The following is a 21,480-nucleotide window of genomic DNA, read 5'->3' on the forward strand; positions in this document are numbered from 1 at the left end:
CAAAATACTATACTATTGAAAGATTATCACTCTCTGTTTTTTATTCCATTCTAGATAAAACTTGAGCAATTGAAAAAAGAAGAACAAGAAGTAGAAAAAATAAAGAATGAAAAAGAAGGTAAGTCCAAAATACAGAATTGTTTAGCTGCTCTTCTTTTAAACAGGCATGTGGATGATTTTGGTTCATCCGGGCTATTCATTAGCCCGGATGAACCAAAACCTTTCAAAGATAGTATGAAGTTTGAGTAAATAACACTATAATCTTTTTCTATGTGGAAATTAATAAGAAATATTTGTAAATGATCTATAAGCATTTAAATTTGGGGTGAACTACAAGCCCATTCACCTGCTTGCATTAAAACCCTCTTTTTGCTGACAGTTTAACTGTACTAAAATATAGATATATGTATTTACAAATTATATACTGCATTGTTAAAACAGCTTATAAGGGAATAGTATGAATTTACAAGTTCAAATACTTTGACATGGGGCGCCTCCGTAGCCAGGTGGGGAGGAGCGGCAGTGCATAGCACACGCTTCTTGATTAAACTGGGATTCAAGCCCGTGACCACCAAATACAGAGGATATGGAAAGGTCAGGGAATGACCACTGTATATCCCCGGAGCAATATGGCCTTAGTTGCTAATTCTTTTTTTTTTTTTTTTTTTTTTTTTGGCTGATGCTGCATAAGCTCATACACTTGCTTTCTTGCATCACATGCCACTACTACTACTACTTTGACATGGCTTTTGGTTATATCTTCATCCCTACTCTGCTTGCTTTTTTTAAAAAAGTAAGTTAAACAAAATACAGAGAGAAAAATTTAAAAAAAGCGCTCACTGATAAACAGTGTAGCACATATATTTCAACAATTTACAAATGATTATGAACAGGACTTAACAGATCCAGTTTTTTGGTCATGTGGTAACTAAAAAATCCTAACTGGTGGCTAGTATTTTACAAGTAAATCTAGAAGCTGTAAGGTTAAACTGAGTTCTTTGTGTATCATGCCAAGGATTAGCACATATTTTGATGAAGGATGGTGCGATGGACGTTTATTACAGACAGTAAACTATTAACAGCATTCTGTTATGAAGGAACATGATAAAGAATAATAATCCAGTCCATTCAGCTTTTATTAAGATAGACTGAAAACTAATGCTATCCCTTGAAAGTATTTTATGATTAGTTTTGTTGCAACTTTTTTTTCTTTCTGTGCTACCTAAAGATGTATCACTTGATACATCTTTGTAGTGATACAAACTGTATCACTTTGTAAAAGTGATACAGTAGCAGAATTCGGCATTTTAGAAACTAGAATGTTTGTGCTATGAATGCATACAATAGATGTGGTTGAACTTTTTTTGATCATTCCATTGACCAGAAAAAGTGTCACTTACTTTTATTTTATATTCTGGGAGAAATTGAGAATTACAGAAGAAATTAATTTGTATAAAATGAAGAAATAGTGCAAAGCTACTTAGATGAATTTATATGTAGAGGGTTAGGCGCCTCCGTAGCCAGGTGGGAAGGAGCAGCAGTGCGTAGCATACGCTTCTTGATTAGACCGAGGTTCGAGCCCGTCACCACCAAATCCGGAGGATGCGGAAAGGTCAGGCAATGACCACTGCATATCCCGGAGCAATATGGCCTTAGTTGCTAATGCTCCTAAAAACCAAATAACAAACAATGTAGAGGGTTGAAGTTAGCACATATTGACATCAACCTTTATTTAGTGTAATTGATATATTGGTGCCTCCGTAGCCAGTTGGGCAGGAGCAGCAGTGTGCAGCACATGCTTCTTGATTAGATCGGGGTTTGAGTCCGTGATCCACCAAATACGGAGGATGCGGAAAGGTCAGGGAATGACCACCGAATATCCCCGGAGCAATATGGCCTTAGTTGCTAATGCTCCTAAAAAACCAAATAACAACAACAACAATTGATATATTGAAAATGTTTTCCTTTCATATTTTCTTTACTAAATATGATACATTTTGTAAAGAAAATATATTTAGCTATTTTTTTTCCTTGTTCTGTATTGTTTACACATTATGTACCAAGGAAAGGAACATAAATATATTCTGCTTATATTAGCATTAGCATTGGCATACAATGCAAGGAAGCGAGCTTATGTAGCATCAGCCAAAAAAAAAAAAAAAAAACCACTCCCATTTCACCCCTCTGTTCATTCCAAATACCTGTCCAGCTCAGCCTTAAATTTATTTAGGCTATCAATTTCCACAACAAAGGATGGAAGTCTGTTCCACCAACCAACTACGCGCTGGCTAAAGGCAAACTTCTGCACATCATCCTACATCTGTCTTTCCTCAATTTGAATTTATGCTCTCTCAGGTGATTATTCTGAACAAGAGGAAGAATCCCATCAGCATTGAGCATGCTGAAACAATTCAAGGCTTTATACACCTCAATCAGATCACCTCGCAGGTGCCTAGTCTCAGACACTGTAATTTACAAAATTTAAGCCTTTCTTCGTAAGAGCAACCCATTGTTCCATTCACTAATCTTGTTGCCATTCTCTGTATTCGTTCCAACAACTCTACATCCTTCTTAAAATGAGGCCTCCAGACCTGTATACAGTACTCAAGGTGTGGCCTGACAATTGCCTTATACAAGGGAATAATCACCTCCTTATCCTTGCTAGAAAAATTCCTGTATATCATTGAAAAGACACTATGAGCTACTCTTGCAGACTGTCTGCACTGTTCAGAAAACTTCATATCTGCCTGCACAATTATCCCCAGGTCCTTTTCATTCTCTACCACTGTCAAGGTAGTACCACAGAGTTGATACGTCACTCTGGGGTTACTGCTTCCCATATGCAGTACTTTACATTTGTCAATGTTAAACTTCATTTTCCACCTCTCAGCCCATCTGCTCAACTTTTCTAGATCCTGTTGCAGCAGCGTACTGTCATTAGTGTCCTTAACAACCCTGCCAACCTTTGTATCGTCTGCAAACTTGGACATTATGCTTGATATACCATCATCAATGTCATTTATAAATACAGAAAACAACAATGGACCCAACAATGAGCCCTGAGGGACTCCACTAATAACAGTCCATGATGAGCAGTGTCCATTGATTACCACTCTCTGTCTTCTCTCACTCAACCATCCCTTTATCCATAGCAGCAATTTGCCTCCAATGCCACACTGCTCCCGTTTATGCAGCAGTCTTCCATGTACAACAGTATCAAAAGCCTTTCTAAGATCCAAATATATGATATCAAAGTTATTCCCTGCATCCAGTTCCTTTGTGACCACATCATACATCATAGTATCCAATAAAATTGGTCAGGCAAGACTTTCCCTTAAAAAAACCATGCTGTGTTTGAGCTATAACTGATGTCTTGTCTAGATGATCCTGCAGTGCTTCTCTAACCAGTGCCTCCATTAATTTTCCTGGAACAGAAGTTAAACTAACAGGTCTATAATTACTTGTGTCGCCGTTTGATCCTCCTTTGTGAATTGGAGTCACATTTGCACATCTTCAGTCCATGGGTACCTCCCCTCAGTCCAAAGAAGCTCTCATAATTATGGCTAAGGGTTTGCTTACTTCCTTTGCTGCCTGCTTTAATATAACTGGATAGATCCCATCCACCCCTCGGGTGCCTTTATTATGTTTATCTTCAACAGTTTTTCCTCCGCTTTCCTCTCAGTTATTACAAAACCATCTAGCTCACTGCCAGAGTTTAACTCACCTCTGGCATTCCCCTCACTGAATAACTCCTCATGGGTGAATGTAGATGCAAAATACTCATTTAGTTTGTTAGCAACCTGAGCAGGATCATCAACAGTTAAACCATCAATATCCAGTGGACCAATCGTATTCATTCCTTTCCTTCCAGAGTTTACATAGATAAAGAACTCTTTGTTGTTTTTCTTTGCATCCTTTGCCAAAGATTTCTCATAATCTGCTTTTGCCTGCCTAATCTCCTTTGTGGCTTGGTTACAGACCAGCTTATATCTATCATAGGCTTCATGTCACCCATTAATTTATATGTATTCCATGCATTTTTCTTCTCTGCCACATGTCTCATTAGTTCATCTGACATCCATTTAGGCCTAAACCTTGAACAATATTTCTTAGTTGGTATGTAAAGCCTAGTAGCTTCCAAGATTAATTCTTTGAACGTTTCCCATTTTGAATTTGCTGTTGGTAACATCATCTGTCGGTCCCACTGTATAGAATTTAAATACTGTCTCAGACCTCTGTAGTCGCCTTTACGAAAGTAAAAACCCTTCCCTTTACCCCTGATGGTAGTTACCTCTTTGAATAAATCCCATTTTAGCACACTGTGATCACTGCCACTTAGTGGTTTCTTTATCTGGAGATTCTTAATGCATGAAGAATCACTACTGATGATCAGATCAAGAGTATTACTCCCTCTAGTTGCCTCCCGCACATGCTGATGTAGAAACAATCATCCAGTAAATCCACAAAAGCCTTGCTAGTGTGTGATTGACCAACCCACAAATTCCAGTCAATATCTGGGAAATTAAAATCCCCCATTATAAGACACTCTGATTTTCAGGTTGTTGTTATTTGGTTTTTAGGAACATTAGCAACTGAGGCCATATTGCTCCAGGATATGCGGTGATCATTCCCTGACCTTTCCGCATCCTCCGTATTTGGTGGTGACGGGCTCGAACCCCGGTCTAATCAAGATGCGTGTGCTATGCACTGCTGCTCCTTCCCACCTGGCTATGGAGGCACCTGATTTCCTGGCTCACTCTGTTTCCCTGTACAGTTTCTTATTATACTCATCAGAGTCATTAGGCCTATAACACACTCCTACTCTCAATTTTGATCTCCCAATGCTTATTTCACACCAAACTGACTCGACACTGCACTGTCCAGTGATGTTGACTGGCTTCACTTCCTTGGATTTTGTGTGTTTCTTAACTAATAGCATAACCCCTCCTCCCTTCCAATCCTGTCTATCCTTCCCATACACATTGTACTTCCCAAATTCCAGTTTTGCACTCCTCCCTTCCAATCCTGTCTATCCTTCCCATACACATTGTACTTCCCAAATTCCAGTTTTGCATTCCTTATATCTCTGTTGACACCAAGTCTCTGATATCCCAACAATATCTGCTTTTGATGTTTTGAGCAATACCTCAAATTCATCAAATTTATTTACCAAACTTCTAGCATTTGTGTTTGTCATTTGTGCAAGTATACATGCACCTGTTCCTATTCTTAGCTACCCTAACACACCCATGTGTTTACTTGTACTGCAATGACTCCCAGCAGTCTTTGAAATACCCTGCATTTTGTTTTCCAGGCTGCTGCTCATTCCAGTAGAAGCAGTTCAAGAATCACTTTCATCTCTGTCAGTGGCTCCTGTTAATCTATTAGTCCTTGTATCCCCCCAAGCTAGCAGTTTTCCGACCCACCTAACACTGCGTCAATAGCATCAGCAAATATTCTTGCACCCTTTCTATTTAAGTGTATCCCATCCCTGTAGAATCCCATCCCTGTAGAAGCAGTCTCTCCTGTTAACAAGTACAGGCTAGGCTGAAAAAAATTCTACCCCTTGGGCTTTGCACAATCTTTCCAGGGCTGAATTGATCGACAAGGCTCTGGGCAGAATTGCAGACACTTTCAAATTCAACCCTGATTCATGGCTTTTTTCAACAGTGACCTGTACTTAGTGTCAACGTGTACAATAATATCACCTTTTGTGCCCTTAAAAGATGAGGCGCCTCCGTAGCCAGGTGGGCAGGAGCAACAGTGCGTAGCACACGCTTTTTGATTAGACTGGGGTTCGAGCCCGTCACCACCAAATACGGAGGATGCGGAAAGGTCAGGGAATGACCACCGCATATCCCGGAGCAATATGGCCTTAGTTGCTAATGCTCCTAAAAACCAAACAACAACAACAACAACTTAAAAGATGATATCTGCTCTACGTCATCAACCTTTGTCCTGGCAAACATACCCTGGTCCTGTTCCACCTATCAAATTTTCAGTTTCCGTTTAATCTTAGCTTAATGCAAATTTTTTTTCCAAAATAACAATTGGGGTGCAGTAATAGATGTAGCGAATAATGAAAGAAAATGATTACAGAAGAGAACAAATTTATAAACTACTAATAAGTCCACACCTTCCAGTTTATTTCTGCTGCCCTTCCACCTGAATATAGCAGCTTCTCTCTGCAGAACTTAATGCAATAAAATTAGCATTAGAAAATCTTAATCTGTACCCTTCTTTAAAATACATAGTATACATGGACTCTCTGAGCTCAATTACAGCTATACAAAACTTTTTTTACAAGGTTCATCCTGTGTTAAACCAAATCAGAAGCCTCTTATTAAAAATTGAGGAACGTCATCATTCAGTGATCTTTTGCTGGATCTCAGCCCATTCGGGGATAAAGGGGAATGAACTTGCTCACAAAACTGCCAAAAATCCATCAACTTATGATTTCACCTTCACTCCAATTATAGTCATATCATGGAAACAACATGACTTGCACAGTGGAAAGAGCTGTGGCACACCCAAACCAATAACAAACTTCATCAGTTGAAACAGGACCTACAGCTTTGGCACTCTAGCATCAAAATAGTACGAAGAGAAGAAGTAGTGCTTGCACAAGCACGGATAGGACATACATACCTGACTCACGTTCATCTACTTACAGGAGAGGAACCTCCTCAATGTCTACACTGTTCCTTACATTTAACAGTCAAGCACATTCTCATTGACTGCCCTCACTATCATCAGGACAGAACATCCATCCTACTTTCCCTAACAAACCTTCGAGAACCAATGGCATTAAAACATATTATTGATGACGATGCAAACATCAGTGAATTTTTCTCTTTTTTGAAAAAATTGGAATATATCATAAATTTTAAAAGATCTCTAATAAATTCCTATGAATAGGCACACTGTAGCCTCAGCAGCTCGTGTGGCATTAAACCCCCATAACACACACACACACACACCCTTCCAGTTTATGTGAGAATTTTTGTAAACAGTACATATGTTGACTTACTCATATTTTATCCAGCTGTTTTTGAAAAACAAATAAGCCTTTCCAAAGATTTGTACATCAAAAGGTCTGTTTAATCTAGCTTTGTTATTGCATATCCAGTGCTGGTTATTTTAACTACCATTCTGTGTGTGCATGCACCACTATTGTATCCAGGTGTCATCGTAAGGGGGAGCAGGTTTTTGAGTGTTTTTTTAGATAGACCTAGGAACACTTTTACGCATGATTAAGGGGGGATGCATATGCCCCTCTTCCCCAATATGCCAGTGTGTGTGTTTAATTGTGGTATCAAATGTCTCCTTTAATTTAATTCATTTCAATGCAAATTATTTTCCAGTTCATGTACACTTTGTCTGTTAAGAATAGCAATTTTTGCTATTCTGTATTCAGTTTTATAGTGTGAGAAAGGATCACATAATGTGTTTACAAAAATTTACTCAGTAGCAAATATACTGCATTGATGGATACAGCAACTAGTTTTCCCTCTCAGAAATATATGCTTTCTTTGGGAAGTTTCCAAAAGATTTTGTTAAAATTCTGATAACTAATACAATAACAATTTAGAACAATACGAAATTTTTAGAAATCTTCAAGTACCATGTTAATAGACTAGAAAAGAATAGCGAAAGCTTATAAAGCGGTACTCACCTTGAAATTAATCTGCGATGGTTTACTTAGGTAGCGTGGTTAATGTTTACGTTGAATTGTTAAATTGAAAAATTAAAAGGGAGGGAAGTAAGTAAAAGTTGACTGAGTTAAATGGGCGCAAGGAAACAGAAGTGTACACATCCAATCCTTGGTTGTCATCGAAATAAAAAAAGAAGAATAATTAAAAACTATGTAAGTGAATCCGGTGAAGCCAATAGTCTTTACGAGGACTTTCGTTAGTTAAAGAACGTCTTCAGTTGGCAATGTGTGGGGAGAGAACGCGTATGGTATTTTAAGAATAAAAAATTATACTCTCGTGATGCCTTTTTTTTGACATGTGGGAACTTTAATTTCGAGAGGTTCCAAATTGGGGAAAGATTGAAGGGGAGTTTAGAATTTAGAATTTGGAGGTTAGAGTGGTGCTTGTACCATTCAATAACTAGAGCTTCATATTGAAATATTCTGTAGCTGGATTTTAGTTTAATGATGGAAATGGCAGAATCGATGAGCGGGTTGTGGTTGTGAGTCTGGGCATGAGTTGTAAGTTCTGTGACAGATTGGTTAGACATGAGACGTGAGAGTCTAACCAATCTGTCACAGAACTTACAACTCATGCCCAGACTCACAACCACAACCCGCTCATCGATTCTGCCATTTCCATCATTAAACTAAAATCCAGCTACAGAATACTTCAGTATGAAGCTCTAGTTATTGAATGGTACAAGCACCACTCTAATCTCCAAATTCTAAATTCTAAACTCCCCTTCAATCTTTCCCCAATTTGGAACCTCTCGAGATTAAAGTTCCCACATGTCAAAAAAAAGGCATCACAAGAGTATAATTTTTTATTCTTAAAATACCATACGCGTTCTCTCCCCACACATTGCCAACTGAAGACGTTCTTTAACTAACGAAAGTCCTCGTAAAGACTATTGGCTTCACCGGATTCACTTACATAGTTTTTAATTATTCTTCTTTTTTTATTTCGATGACAACCAAGGATTGGATGTGTACACTTCTGTTTCCTTGCGCCCATTTAACTCAGTCAACTTTTACTTACTTCCCTCCCTTTTAATTTTTCAATTTAACAATTCAACGTAAACATTAACCACGCTACCTAAGTAAACCATCGCAGATTAATTTCAAGGTGAGTACCGCTTTTTAAGCTTTCGCTATTCTTTTCCAATTTAGAACAATAAAATATGCTCTATTGTCTTTGTCTTTATATTGACATTGTAGGACAGAAGACAGCATGTAAATCGGATTTTCATTTTTTTTAAGCTGCAGAAAATGGGATTATAACATGTGGCATAATTTATGTACTAAATTGTTATTGTATTAGGTATCAACATTTCAATAAACTTGTTATTGTATGCAGTTGAAGTGTTCATTTTTACGTGAAAATACTTGCGTTGAATGAGAATAGTGAAAATGTTTTTGATAAATATTTTGTCGAAGTATTTTCTAAAAAAACATAAGTTTTATAAAAAGTTAAATTGAATTGAAACTCTTGGTTATGGCAAATCATGTTGAAAAAAGAGGATCTGAAAATGTACACAGGTGAGATGCATTAACAAAATGATTCAAATTTTGAAGTTTGTTATTCATTATGTTCAAGAAAACAAATAACTGTGTAACAGGAAGAAATGCAATGTAATAACTTTAAAAAGAAGATTAAAGTTTTGGGTTAAGTCTACTCATAGATCATTCAATAAGTCAGAAGTAGTAATTTAAAGGTACCACTGTATATCTTTAAATGTATGTGAACATTTAGTTGTTGCTTTTACCCATACAAGTACCAAAAGGAGGAATGCCAATAACATGAAGTATTAAGAGTGTACCTCAGAAATTGTTGAGCAGTTCAATATTTCATGTCAGCCAACTATTTAATGCATGCACTGGATAGTAAATAGGAATAAGGCAATAATAATCGTATATCAAGTCAAAGAACACAACTTTGACAAATGTTTACTTAAGGTTCACATTTGTTTTGTAAAGTCCAAAATGGATGAGATACATTCAGCAGTATGCCAAGATGTGTTAATTTGTAAAATTGTTAAGTCTGTAATTCTTCTAAAGTACTGGGAAATGAAAAATTATAGATTACAGCTTCTTGCCTTAAGATTTTGATGAAGAGAAACTTTCATCTATATATACACATGGTGATTCTCAAACAAAAAATAGAGAATTGTTATATAAAATGGTGAAGTGTCAGAACCAGATTTTGGTGAATGGATCAGTTGTTGTGTGAGATGCTACTAAAGAAAGTGGAAATTAAAGTAATACTTACTCAATGCATTTCACACCATAGGTATACAGAAAAAACTAGGGAAATTAGCAGCAAACTTTAATTATTTAAAGGTGTTATAAATGTAATAAATGAACTGCTACTAAGCTTTACACATCTGTATATTGAATGAAATTATATTATATTTTGTAATTACATAATTTTCATATTGCATATTATATAATTTCTTAGTTTCAGATAAATACTGCAATGGTACAGTTAATTAGTATTGTCAAAAGCATTAAGAAATCAGTAGAATAAAGTGTTGATGAAATGACTGATGCTTGTTTTTTTCTTTTCTTTTTTATTAAGCCATTAAAAATGAAAAGGAAGAGAAGGAGAAAGCAGCTCTAGCAGAATTTGAAAGTGAGAAAGAAGGTAAGTTGATTTTCTGTGAGGAAATATTTCACATAAAATGTCATATAACGTGTATGTAAGGATCATAAACTTTTTTCTTTCATTCCAATCACTTTATCTTATCTTGATATGCAACAGTATTTTTTTCCTCTTCTCTCATCCAACATTTTCCATACATCTGCTTTCCTTTATGTGTGTTAATTTTTTTATTTGTGTTTATATAAAAGGAAATTAATCTTTTGCCTTCTTTCCTAGAAAAAAAACGGGAACAGGAAGAAATAGAAGCTTTAAAACATCAACAAGAAGAAAGAAGAAATGCTGAAGAGGCATTCAATGAACTGGATAGTAATACAGATGGAGTGTAAGCATCTTAATAACCATGTGACAATGTTATATTACATAAAATGAAATGGGCACTTTTCCTACATATAGTAAGCTGTATGAAATATACCTCACAATTTCATTAGATTGTATGAAATTTTGACCCAAAAAATGGTCTTTGAAAGAATCATGATTCGTCTTTCTGTAAGGATTAGTTTGTGCAAGTTTTCAACTAGTTTAATATTTAACTGAAAATCTATTTTAAAAAAAATATATATAGGTTTGTTTCGAAAATGTGAAAAAAATTCTGGGATGCATTCTGGGGTCCAAAATGCATCCCAGACCTGTGGACCTGTCTATGGACCTGTGTTGCTACACACGGTGTTGGTTGGCATGTTGAACCAGGTATTTGGACTCATCCAACCAGTCCAACCAGCGTGTTGTTGACTCTGCAGAATTTTTCATCGACTATAACCAGCAGTGAGGAGAGGGTGTCTCTTGGGTCTTCTGCTGTGGAAGCCCATAGGTCTGGGTGTGTCATTTGGGACATTGTTCTTGCATTCCCCATATTGTATTGTAATGTCAGCTGTCACATAGTAACCTGCTGTTGAGCCCATACAATATACAGCCCCTTCACTCACTGTGAATATTCACTGTTCTGTCAGCATGAGGTGGTTTTATTCATTTTACACCATTCTTTGTACACCTTAACCACAGTGTGCTGTGAGCAACCAACAACATGTGCTTTTCTGATGTACGAGTCATGCCCTTTTGAAGCTCCATGATATAACTTACTATATTCCATAATGCTAGTTTTCACTTTGACTTTCATGACCAGATGCAGATTGCCACTGCTCTAGCATGCAAAGTTGTTCAACGTTTTTTACTGTGAGCTATGCAGCATAATCCATTATGGATGGGGTGATCATTATTTAGTGATTGCTGATATTTATATGTATATATATATATTGGTGGAAATAATATGTAATGGAAGTATAGAAACCATGAAATAATAAAATTTTAAATGCAAAAGGGCATTAGTCAAAAATATTTTAATGCGTAAAGGGACAATTTTAGAAGCCACTGAGGAGATTGGTTACAAATCTGAGAGAGAGAGAGAGAGAGAGAGAGAGAGAGAGAGAGAGAGAGAGAGAGAGAGAGAGAGAGACAAACAGTCACAAATTTCATTAGAAGAACTATATGCTAAAATGGGCAAGAATCAGAAGCATGAATTGATATGGCAAAGGTAAATAATATAACATAGAAGGAATAAAATAAAATCAGTAATGCCCAATAAGATAAAAATTCCAAAAAAAAAAGAAGTTTGCTATCTACAGAGATGTTAGTACTGACAGCTCTGTATTATCCAAGTAAACCAAGGCCTAAACTGCAAAATATCAAAAGAATAATTTAGTGATATGAAGAAAAATAATAATAAAAGATAAATATAAAGAGATATAATGAGATTTTGGATGCCAGTTTACTTTTAGGTGTATGAAAGGCAGATGTACAACAGCTTTTCCTTATATATATATATTTTTTCATTTCAGTCTGACAGCCGATGAGATACAGCAGTTTTCAAAATTTGACAGTAATCATGATGGTGTAGTATCAGAAGAAGAAGCAAAGGTGTGTTATTTGAAGAGCCTTTAAAAAATAAATATATATATATATAATTGATGGCAATATATTTAAATTGACTTTCATAATCCAGTTCTCATTTTCAGGTGCATAAGTTAGCATTAGCAAGGGCACTTGATGGAAGAAAGCAAGCTTATATAGCATCAGCCAAAAAAAAAAAAAAAAAAAACCACACACACACACACACACACACACACACACACACACCCCCCCTTCTCATTTCAGTCATCCACCCGCTCCAAATGTTTGTCTAGTTTTTTTTTTTTTTTTTTAATGTGAACCCCAAACATGAGAGGTATTAGAACCTATAGTACTTAGTACCATGCTTGGGTTGGAGGTTGAGAAGACGAAAGATCTGTTTAAGCTATCAACCTCAACAACAACAGATAGAAGTTTGTTCCAGCAATCAACCACTCGCTGGCTAAAGGCAAACTCCCTCACATCTATCCTACAACTGTCTTTCCTCAATTTGAATTTATGCCCTCTCAGGCGATTATTCCGAGCAAGAGGAAGAATCCCATCAGCATTGAGCATGCTCAAAACATTCAAGGCTTTATACACCTCAGTCAGATCACCTAGCAGGTGTCTAGTCTCCAGACACTGTAATTTGCAAAACTTAAGCCATTCTTCATAAGCACAACCCTTTGTTCCATTCACTAATCTTGTTGCCCTTCTCTGTTTTTGTTCCAACAGGTCTACATCCTTCTTAAAATGCGGCCTCTAGACCTATATACAGTACTCAAGGTGTGGCCTGACCATTACCTTAAACAAGGGAATAATCACCTCCTTATCCCTGCTAGAAAAATTTCTGTATATCATTGACAAGACACCATGACAGACCATCTACACTGCTCAGAAAACTTCATATCTGCCTGCACAATTACCCCCAGGTCCTTTTCCCTCTCTACCTCTGTCAGTGTAGTACCACACAGTTGATATGTTACTCTGGAGTTACTGCTTTCCATATGCAGTACTTTACATTTGTCAATGTTAAACTTCAGTTGCCACCTCTGAGCCCATCTACTCAATTTTTCTAGATCCTGTTGCAGCAGCATACTGTCATTAGTGTTATTAACAACCCTGCCGACCTTCATATCGTCTGCAAACTTGGACTTTAAGCCTGATATACCATCAGTATCATTAATGAATACAGAAAATAAAAATGGACCCAACACTGACCCTGGGGAACTCCACTAATAACATTAGTCCACGAAGAGCAGTGTCCATTGATTACCACTCTCTGTCTTCTCCCACTCAACCATCCCTTTATCTATAGCAGCAATTTCCCTCCAATGCCACACTGCTCCAATTTGTACAGCAGTCTTCCATGTGCCATAGTATCAAAAGCCTTTCTAAGATCCAAATATATCGTAGGTGGTAGATGACTTTCATCAACCGGTGAAATACCACCACTTTGCTTATTGGAGGCTTGAAGTGGTGAAACCCATGATTAGTGTCTAGAGCAAAGTTTCCGGCATCCCCCTACTTCTCCTTCAATCCATGCACGGTACTAAGTACTATAGGTTTTGATACCTTTTGTGTTTGTGGTTTTCATAAAAAAAAAAAAAAAATATGATATCAAATTTATTCTTTGCATCCAGTTCCTTTGTGACTACATCATAGTATCCAATCAAATTGGTCAGACAAGACTTTCCCTTAACAAACTTATGCTGTGTCTGAGCCATATCTGAAGTCTTGTCTAGATGATTCTGCAATGCTTCTTTAACCAGTGCCTCCATTAATTTACCTGGAGCAGACGTTAAACTAACAGGTCTGTAATTACCTGTGTCTCCCTTTGATCCTACTTTGTGGATTGGGGATCACATTTGCACATTTTCAATCCATGTGTACCTCCCCTGAGTCCAAGGAAGCTGTCATAATTATGGCTAAGAGTTTTCTTACTTCCTTTTCTGCCTCCTTTAATATAACTGGATAGATTCCATCCACCCCAGGTGCCTTTCTTATGTTTATCTTCAACAATTTCTCCTCCACTTTACTCTCAGTTATTACAAGATTATCTAGCTTACTGCCAGAGTTTAATTCACCTATGGCATTCCCCTTCCTGAATAACTCCTCATGTGTGAATGTAGATACAAAATATTCATTTAGTTTGTTGGCTACTTGAGCAGGATCATCAACAGTTGAACCATCAATATCAAGTGGACCAATCTGATTCATCCCCTTCCTTCTAGAGTTAACATAAGAGCTCTTTGCATCCTTTGCCAAAGATTTCTCGTAAATTGCCTTTTCCTGCCTAACCTCCATTGTGACTTGGTTACACACCAGCTTATATCTATCATAGGCTTCTGTGTCACCTGTTAATTTATATGTATCCCATGCATTTTTCTTCTCTGCCACACGTCTAATTAGTTCATCTGACATCCATTTAGACCTAAATCTTGAACAATATTTCTTAGTTGGTATGAAAAGCCTAGTAGCAGTCCAAGATTATTTCTTTGAATGCTTTCCATTTTGAATTTGCTGTTGGTAACATCATTAGTTGGTCCCACCCTATAGAATTTAAATACTGTCTCAGACCACTGTAGTCACCTTTACCAAAGCAAAAATCCTTTCCTTTACCTCTGATGTTAGTTACCTCTTTGAGTAAATCCCACTTCAACACACTGTGATCACTGTCACCTAGTGGTTCCTTTATCTGCAGATTCTTAATGCATGAAGAATCACTACTGATAACACTGGTTTACATGTATCTGGGGTTTGAGTACAAGTATGTGGCAGTTATTTATGCATGTTTTGATTACTAAACCAAAGTCCGTTTGTTTCTATCATGTAAAGATTTTTCACAATTCATTAACAAAATATTACCTAGGTATTATACGGAAATGTGTACATAACTATAGTTTAAAAATGTGTACATAACTTATAGGGATATAAGTTTTATATCCCTATATTCGTAATCAATATTAAATATTTGCCATTTGCCTCAAATACAACAGATTGTGCATGTTTAACCCTCCACCCTGCTCTTCCAGCCCATCTTGATCCCAGAATTTTATTTTCCGAGTGGAGCCTGGGAGACTCCTGTGTGTAGTTATGGGTTAAACTCGTCTGAGCACATACTCACTTGTTTGTACAGTCCACTCGACCACAGAGCCTATATAAGTGGCACATCCCTTATGAGGTCACAATACTCGTGTAAAAACTGTCGCGAGCTCTCATTGTGTGTTAGTTTCCTTTTAGTATGGTAACCAGAAAGTGTATAAACAGTCCTGGCATATTTTTTTACATATGTGGTTGTTTTGTTCCTATAAAGCAGAGACAAAATATTACCGATTTTGTAAAAAAAAACGTCGTATTATGCATACTTTGACATAAAACTAGGCGATCAGGATAAATTGCGGGCACCGCATAAAGTATGCCATACATGTGTCGAACATCTTAAAAAATAGTCAAGGAAAAAAGGTGTCCTTGCCATTTGCTATTCCTATGGTGGACAGGTATTTGGAATGAACGGAGGGGTGAAATCGGATTTTTTTTTTTTTTTTTGGCTAATGCTGCATAAGCTTTCTTTCTAGCATCGTATGCCTCTACTAATGTAAAACATCAATTGGATGCACTTCCTTAGATTTTGTTTCTTAACTAACAGCATAACCCCTCCTCCCTTCCTGTCCTGTCTATCCTTTCTGTACACATTGTACTCCCCAGATTCCAATTCTGCACTGCTTATGTCTGTGTGACACCACGTCTCTGATATCCCAACAATATCTGCCTTTGATGTCTTGACTAGCACTTCAAGCTCATCAAATTTATTAACTATACTCCTGGCATTGGTGTACACACAAGTATACATACACCTGTTTCTACTCTTAGTTACCCTAACACAGCCCATGTATTTACTTGTTCCACTATGACTCCAGCAATCCTGGAAATCCCCATTGCCTTGCTTTCCAGGCTGCTACTCGATTGCATTTCAATAGAAGCAGTGCAAGAATCGCTTTCACCTTTGCTAGTGGCTACTGTTAATCTATTAGTCCGTGTATCCCCCCAAGCTAGCAGTTTTCCGACCCACCTAACTCTGCCTTGATAGCATCAGCAAATATTCTTCCCCTTTCTATTTAAGTGTATCCCATCCTTGTAGAAGCAGTCTCTCCTGTTAACAAGCAAAAAGTTTATCACTATAATAGAAAAGTGAAAGAAGCATTCTAATCAGCATGTAAACTAAAACAGTTTGATTACTTATATATAAATATTGAATGATACAATATTTTGAACATTCAATGTGTGAGGCATAATATGACATGAGTTTAAATTAACTATATAATATTGGTGTAGATACATAGTTTACCCACAAATTAACTACGCATGTAGTGAGAAGGCATCGTTTTTTAATTGTATCTCATGTTGTGGCTACCTTCATAATGAGATACCAGGTATTGCACTACTTCGAATAAGTAACACTTCTCTAGTAGAGAAGACTGTTATTTATTCTCAGTGGATACTACCACCCATATGGTCACTGTTTCAAACCTGTTGGCCTATTATTGGCAGGTGGGCAGGTACCCTGATAATGCAAACATGCCATAACAGTTGCAAAGGAATTCCACAATATGAGATACAATTAAAAAACGATGCCTTCACACTGTGTACATAGTTTAATTTATGGGTAAACTATGGTGTATCTACACCGATATAATATATAAATATAGAAAAAACAAACTGGTTTACAACATAATTACTTCAGAAAAATCTCTGTTATCTCGGTGGCCAAAATGCAGGACCAGTGATAGACAGGTATGTAAAATGTTATCTAAAACCTTTCAGAGAAAGCTACTCACCTATTTTGATAGTATCAGCAAAGAAGCAAGTTTATATATAATCAGCCAAAAAAAAAACCCCACATCATCTATCCATCTTCTCTAATAATTCGTGTAATCCTTCCTTAAATTTATTAAAACTATCCACTTACACAGCATCAGATGAAAGGTGTACCAACAATCAATTACTGGCTGTAGAAAATTTTCACACATCTCCTGAAGATGCCATGAGCATTTAGTTTCCTCAATCTGTGCAAAATCTTTAATACTTTAATCAGGTCTCCTTGCAGGTTGCTGTTCTCTGCAACAAGCAATTCCATCAATTGTTGGAATTGCTGTGGAATTACAACAATTCCACATCCTTCTTAAAATGAGGCTTTCAGACCTGTGTGTAGTACTCAAGATGCAGTATAATCATAGTCTTATATAATGGCCTTTTACAATAATCACCTCCTTGTTTTGGCTAAAAAAATTCCTGTTTATCATCCAAAATGATATTGCCTTGAGTACGGTAGCCACTTCTCAGCCCATCTGTCTAATTTTTCTAAGTCTTGTTACAGTAGCATAACCTGATTCCTATCATTAACTTCCCTTCATCTGTAAACTTAGACATTAAGCTTCATATACCTTCATCACATGAATATCATTAATAAATATTGAAAAGAATAAAGAACCCATCACTGAACTTTGAGGGTCTCCACTAATAACATCAGTCCAAGACGAGCAGTGCCATTATTAGCCACTATCTGCCTTCTGCCACTCAACCATCCCTTTATCCACAGCAGTAACTTGCCCTTAATGCTACACTGTTCTGATTTGTACAGCAGTTCTTTCATGTGGAAGTGTGAGAACTGAACTAATAAAAGAAATTTATGTATATGAAATCTATAAAAATCTGAAATCTATGTATATGATGTCAAAATTATTTTTTAAAATCCAGCTCCTTTCTTATTGCATCATAGTAGCTAACCAGGTTTGTCATACAAGGTCTGTGGTGTGATTACTGTATAACTGTATTCCAGCATATAGTAATAGTAATAGTATTTGCCGTATAGTGCAAGGAAGCCACAAGCTTTTGCTGCACTGGGAAAAAACAAAAACAACAACCAAGTAAATAAGAAAACATAAATTATGTGCTTTCCTCCTCATGCAGATAAATATCCAGTTAACCTTTCTTTTAATTTATTTAAACTGTCAGCCTCAACTGCTTGCGAGGGCAACTTGTTCCAGCCATCAACAACTTGTTGGCTAAAAGAAAACTTCCTACAATCTAATCTAAACTTCAAGCTCTTTAATTTGAATTTATCACCCTTAGTTCTGGAATTCTTTAGAAGAGTGAGAATTCCGCCTTCATTCATTTTACTCTTGACTTCCTGTCAAAATGAGTCTGCATTACTTCTTTAATCACTGACTCCATTAGTTTCTCTGCAGAAGGTGCCAAGTTCATATTTGTATTTACTCACTTTACCCTTTGATTTCCCCCCCTCTCCTGTGAAGGCACATTATAGCCATAGCAGCATGTGTGCCATTAAAACCCCCATAACAACAACAACAACCCCCCCCCTTGTGAATATGGAGAGATGTTTACATATATCTCCACCCTGTGATTGTTTAGTCATAAATATGAGAGTTGTATACTAAGATTCAATCTTAGGATGCAGCTCTTATAATTATGGCTAAAGATTTTCTTACCTCAGAGTCCTAAGTAATTGCCTTAAGATTCTTTTCTGTGCAGATGACTACCCTTCCAAATTTCACAGATAGAATTATCTCTCAAGTCTCTCCTAATTTCAACCCTTCTTAATCAGGAAGGTGCCCTATTTGCCTCTCCCTTTTACCCAGGAATATGCAATAAAATTGCCAAGATTGCCCAGAACCACAACATTAGGGTATTCTTCACAAGAAACAAGAAGCCAGTTGCTTTACTAAGATCCACCCCCCCCCATCCACTACCTTAGAATCATGAGACTGCTTACTGGATAGACTGCCAGTGTGGGTTACTATATATTGGGCACTTGTACTGTGTTAATGCTCTGGGGCTCTTAGCTTGATGGCCAGCAAAATTGCACACCACCACATATTGGAATAGGCGCCTCCGTAGCCAGGTGGGGAAGAGCAGCAGTGCATAGCACACGCTTCTTGATTAGACCGGGGTTTGAGCCCGTGACCACCAAATATGGAGGATGGGAAAGGTCAGGGAATGACCACCATATATCCCTGGAGCAATATGGCCTTAGTTGCTAATGCTCCTAAAAACCAAAACTGCTCTGAAACTTCTCCCCCCCCCCAAACTGTGGCCGACCAGTTTTGGAACACTATATGCAAAAAAGTTTGGTTACCTCTTAATTGTGAATGCTGGCTAATTTTCCTGATTTGTATATCAGACAATTTTGCCAACAGGTCATTATTTTTTGGCCATTCCAAAACTAGTCATTTCCCATGGAGGTAGTTAATTCATCTGGTAGTTGTACGCATCTTATATTCTATACCTCTTTTCTCTTTGAGAATTTTTTATTTTTTTATTTTTTTTTTATCATTTCACGTCAGTCATTGGGTGCAGATGGAAAATCTGCACCCAATCAAAGTTTTCATTTTCACTTTAAAACCAATCCTTATCTAACTTTTTATCAGGTTTTTGGTCTTTCTTTGTCATAAGAATCTAACATTTTAGAATCTTTGTCATAAGAATCTAACATTTTAGAATCTCCAAAAAAGTATCCAGATATGTCAGTTTCACATCGATGTCACTGCCACTCATTTCATCTATCCACCTTTGGCCACTAAAACATATTCCACCCTCCTGGGTAGGCTTCTCACCAGGGAATAATAGGCTGTAGTAAGTATATTCTTCCTGCAGAATAGTGACTGGTTGAGCTACTGATGTGGAATGTTGGTTTTACCCCTACTCAAAGTTTTGGTTCATCTCATAGGTGTTTGTAAAATTCAAATGAGGACTCTATGCCAGCCATTCCAACTTTTGTATATACATATCTATGAACCATTCTTGAACAGCACTGGCAGTATAACTAGATTATTCTGTTGAAGCAAATGTGGGTCTGTACCAAAGAACTACTACATTACAAGGGCACAGACTTGTCCAATATATTAAGATAGGCACCAGTGTTCATGGTATGGTTCTCTACATCAACAAAGACCCTAGGCCATACCATGAGAAATGATGCCACACCATACATAATAGTATGAGGTTTTGGTCATGTGGAGTGACCTGTTTGTTGTGTGTTGCTGGATGGTGGTGATAACATCACTATTGGTTGACTTTGAATGGTTTAGGCTGTTAGTAATTGCATGAATCAACATTCCAGGAAAGTGAAATTCCACAATAGCAGCCCTCTCAAAATCATTTAGCTCTGCTCTACATGCCTTCTAACAAATAATCTGTGTGGCCTATGTGGTCTTAATATAGTGGTTTGTTTCTTTGTTTGTCCAGGAAGGTCCAATGGACTATGTTTGGATACTTTTGGAGGCTATTCCACATGTTGTTATCCTATCTCTCTGTCTTGGTGTATTTTTTTAGTCTCAGGATAATTTCAATCAGTTTGTTCATAGTAGGTGTTGCCCATTTTGGCTTTATGAAAACAATGTAATGAAAGGTAATGCTTTATCCCCATCTGAACAAACTTTGGAGTTTTTATGCTATTTCTTAATCTTTTGGCTTTGGTAGAAACTAGAAAAAGACACATTTTATTAGCTTTCATGGTTCTTTCCAAAACTGCAGTCTGTTTTTAGCTTTCTTATGTTACTAAAGTATCTTCTCAAAACAAAATAAAATTATCTGACCAAAAAAAAAAAATGTTTTTGAATATGTGATTTCCAGAATCTTCCAAACAAATATTGTTCAGATAAAAGATGACTGAATAAGTTTTTATTAAGGATGATTAGCCAATCAGTTCTTCACAATTCTTACATTATTTATTAGTATGGAAATGGTGAATTTTAAATACTTGAGGAAGTGTGGTAAAATGATTGCACTAGCAGGAGGATTAATTCTTTATAGAGTAATTTGGGTTTTATACTATAATTAGAGTGCATTGTATTTTACTGTATAATTAGATAGAGGTGAAGAGTAATAAATTCTGTAATAAAATGTGCAGATTATGCAAATTTTAAATCTTTTAAACAATATTTTAATGCAAAGAAAATTGGTGATTTGTAGTTGCTGGGTGGTAAATTTGTTTATAACATATATACTCATCTTAAAACAAATATTCAGTGGAAGAAAGAGTTATAAGGTGGTTGTAATGCTGCTGCTTTTCAGTTTTTTCTACATATGAAGAATGAGATGGAGTTAGAGGAATTTGTGACAACTGGATGGATGATTATGAAACCAATATATACAATGGATAAGGTAAGTTTTCATTGCTCCTGAGGTTTTCTTTATTTAACTACAGGGAAATTTTTAAGCT

The 21,480-nt window shown here is 36.7% G+C and overlaps 1 protein-coding gene across 1 annotated transcript in view; it reads left to right on the forward strand.

Annotated features, from left to right (window-relative positions):
* Nucleotides 1–21,480, forward strand: part of LOC150086314 (glucosidase 2 subunit beta-like) — an 89,076-nt gene that overhangs the window by 35,059 nt on the left and 32,537 nt on the right. Inside the window, exons 6-10 of the mRNA XM_090373831.1 lie at nucleotides 55–118; nucleotides 10,275–10,340; nucleotides 10,575–10,680; nucleotides 12,191–12,269; nucleotides 21,333–21,422. Coding sequence (XP_090229957.1) covers nucleotides 55–118; nucleotides 10,275–10,340; nucleotides 10,575–10,680; nucleotides 12,191–12,269; nucleotides 21,333–21,422 — 405 coding nt within the window. The remainder of the gene's footprint in view (nucleotides 1–54; nucleotides 119–10,274; nucleotides 10,341–10,574; nucleotides 10,681–12,190; nucleotides 12,270–21,332; nucleotides 21,423–21,480) is intronic.

This window comes from Mastigoproctus giganteus, chromosome 5 (genome assembly GCF_048544385.1).
Source record: "Mastigoproctus giganteus isolate SK-2022 chromosome 5, ASM4854438v1, whole genome shotgun sequence".
In the NCBI taxonomy this organism is placed as follows: Eukaryota; Metazoa; Arthropoda; class Arachnida; order Uropygi; family Thelyphonidae; genus Mastigoproctus; species Mastigoproctus giganteus.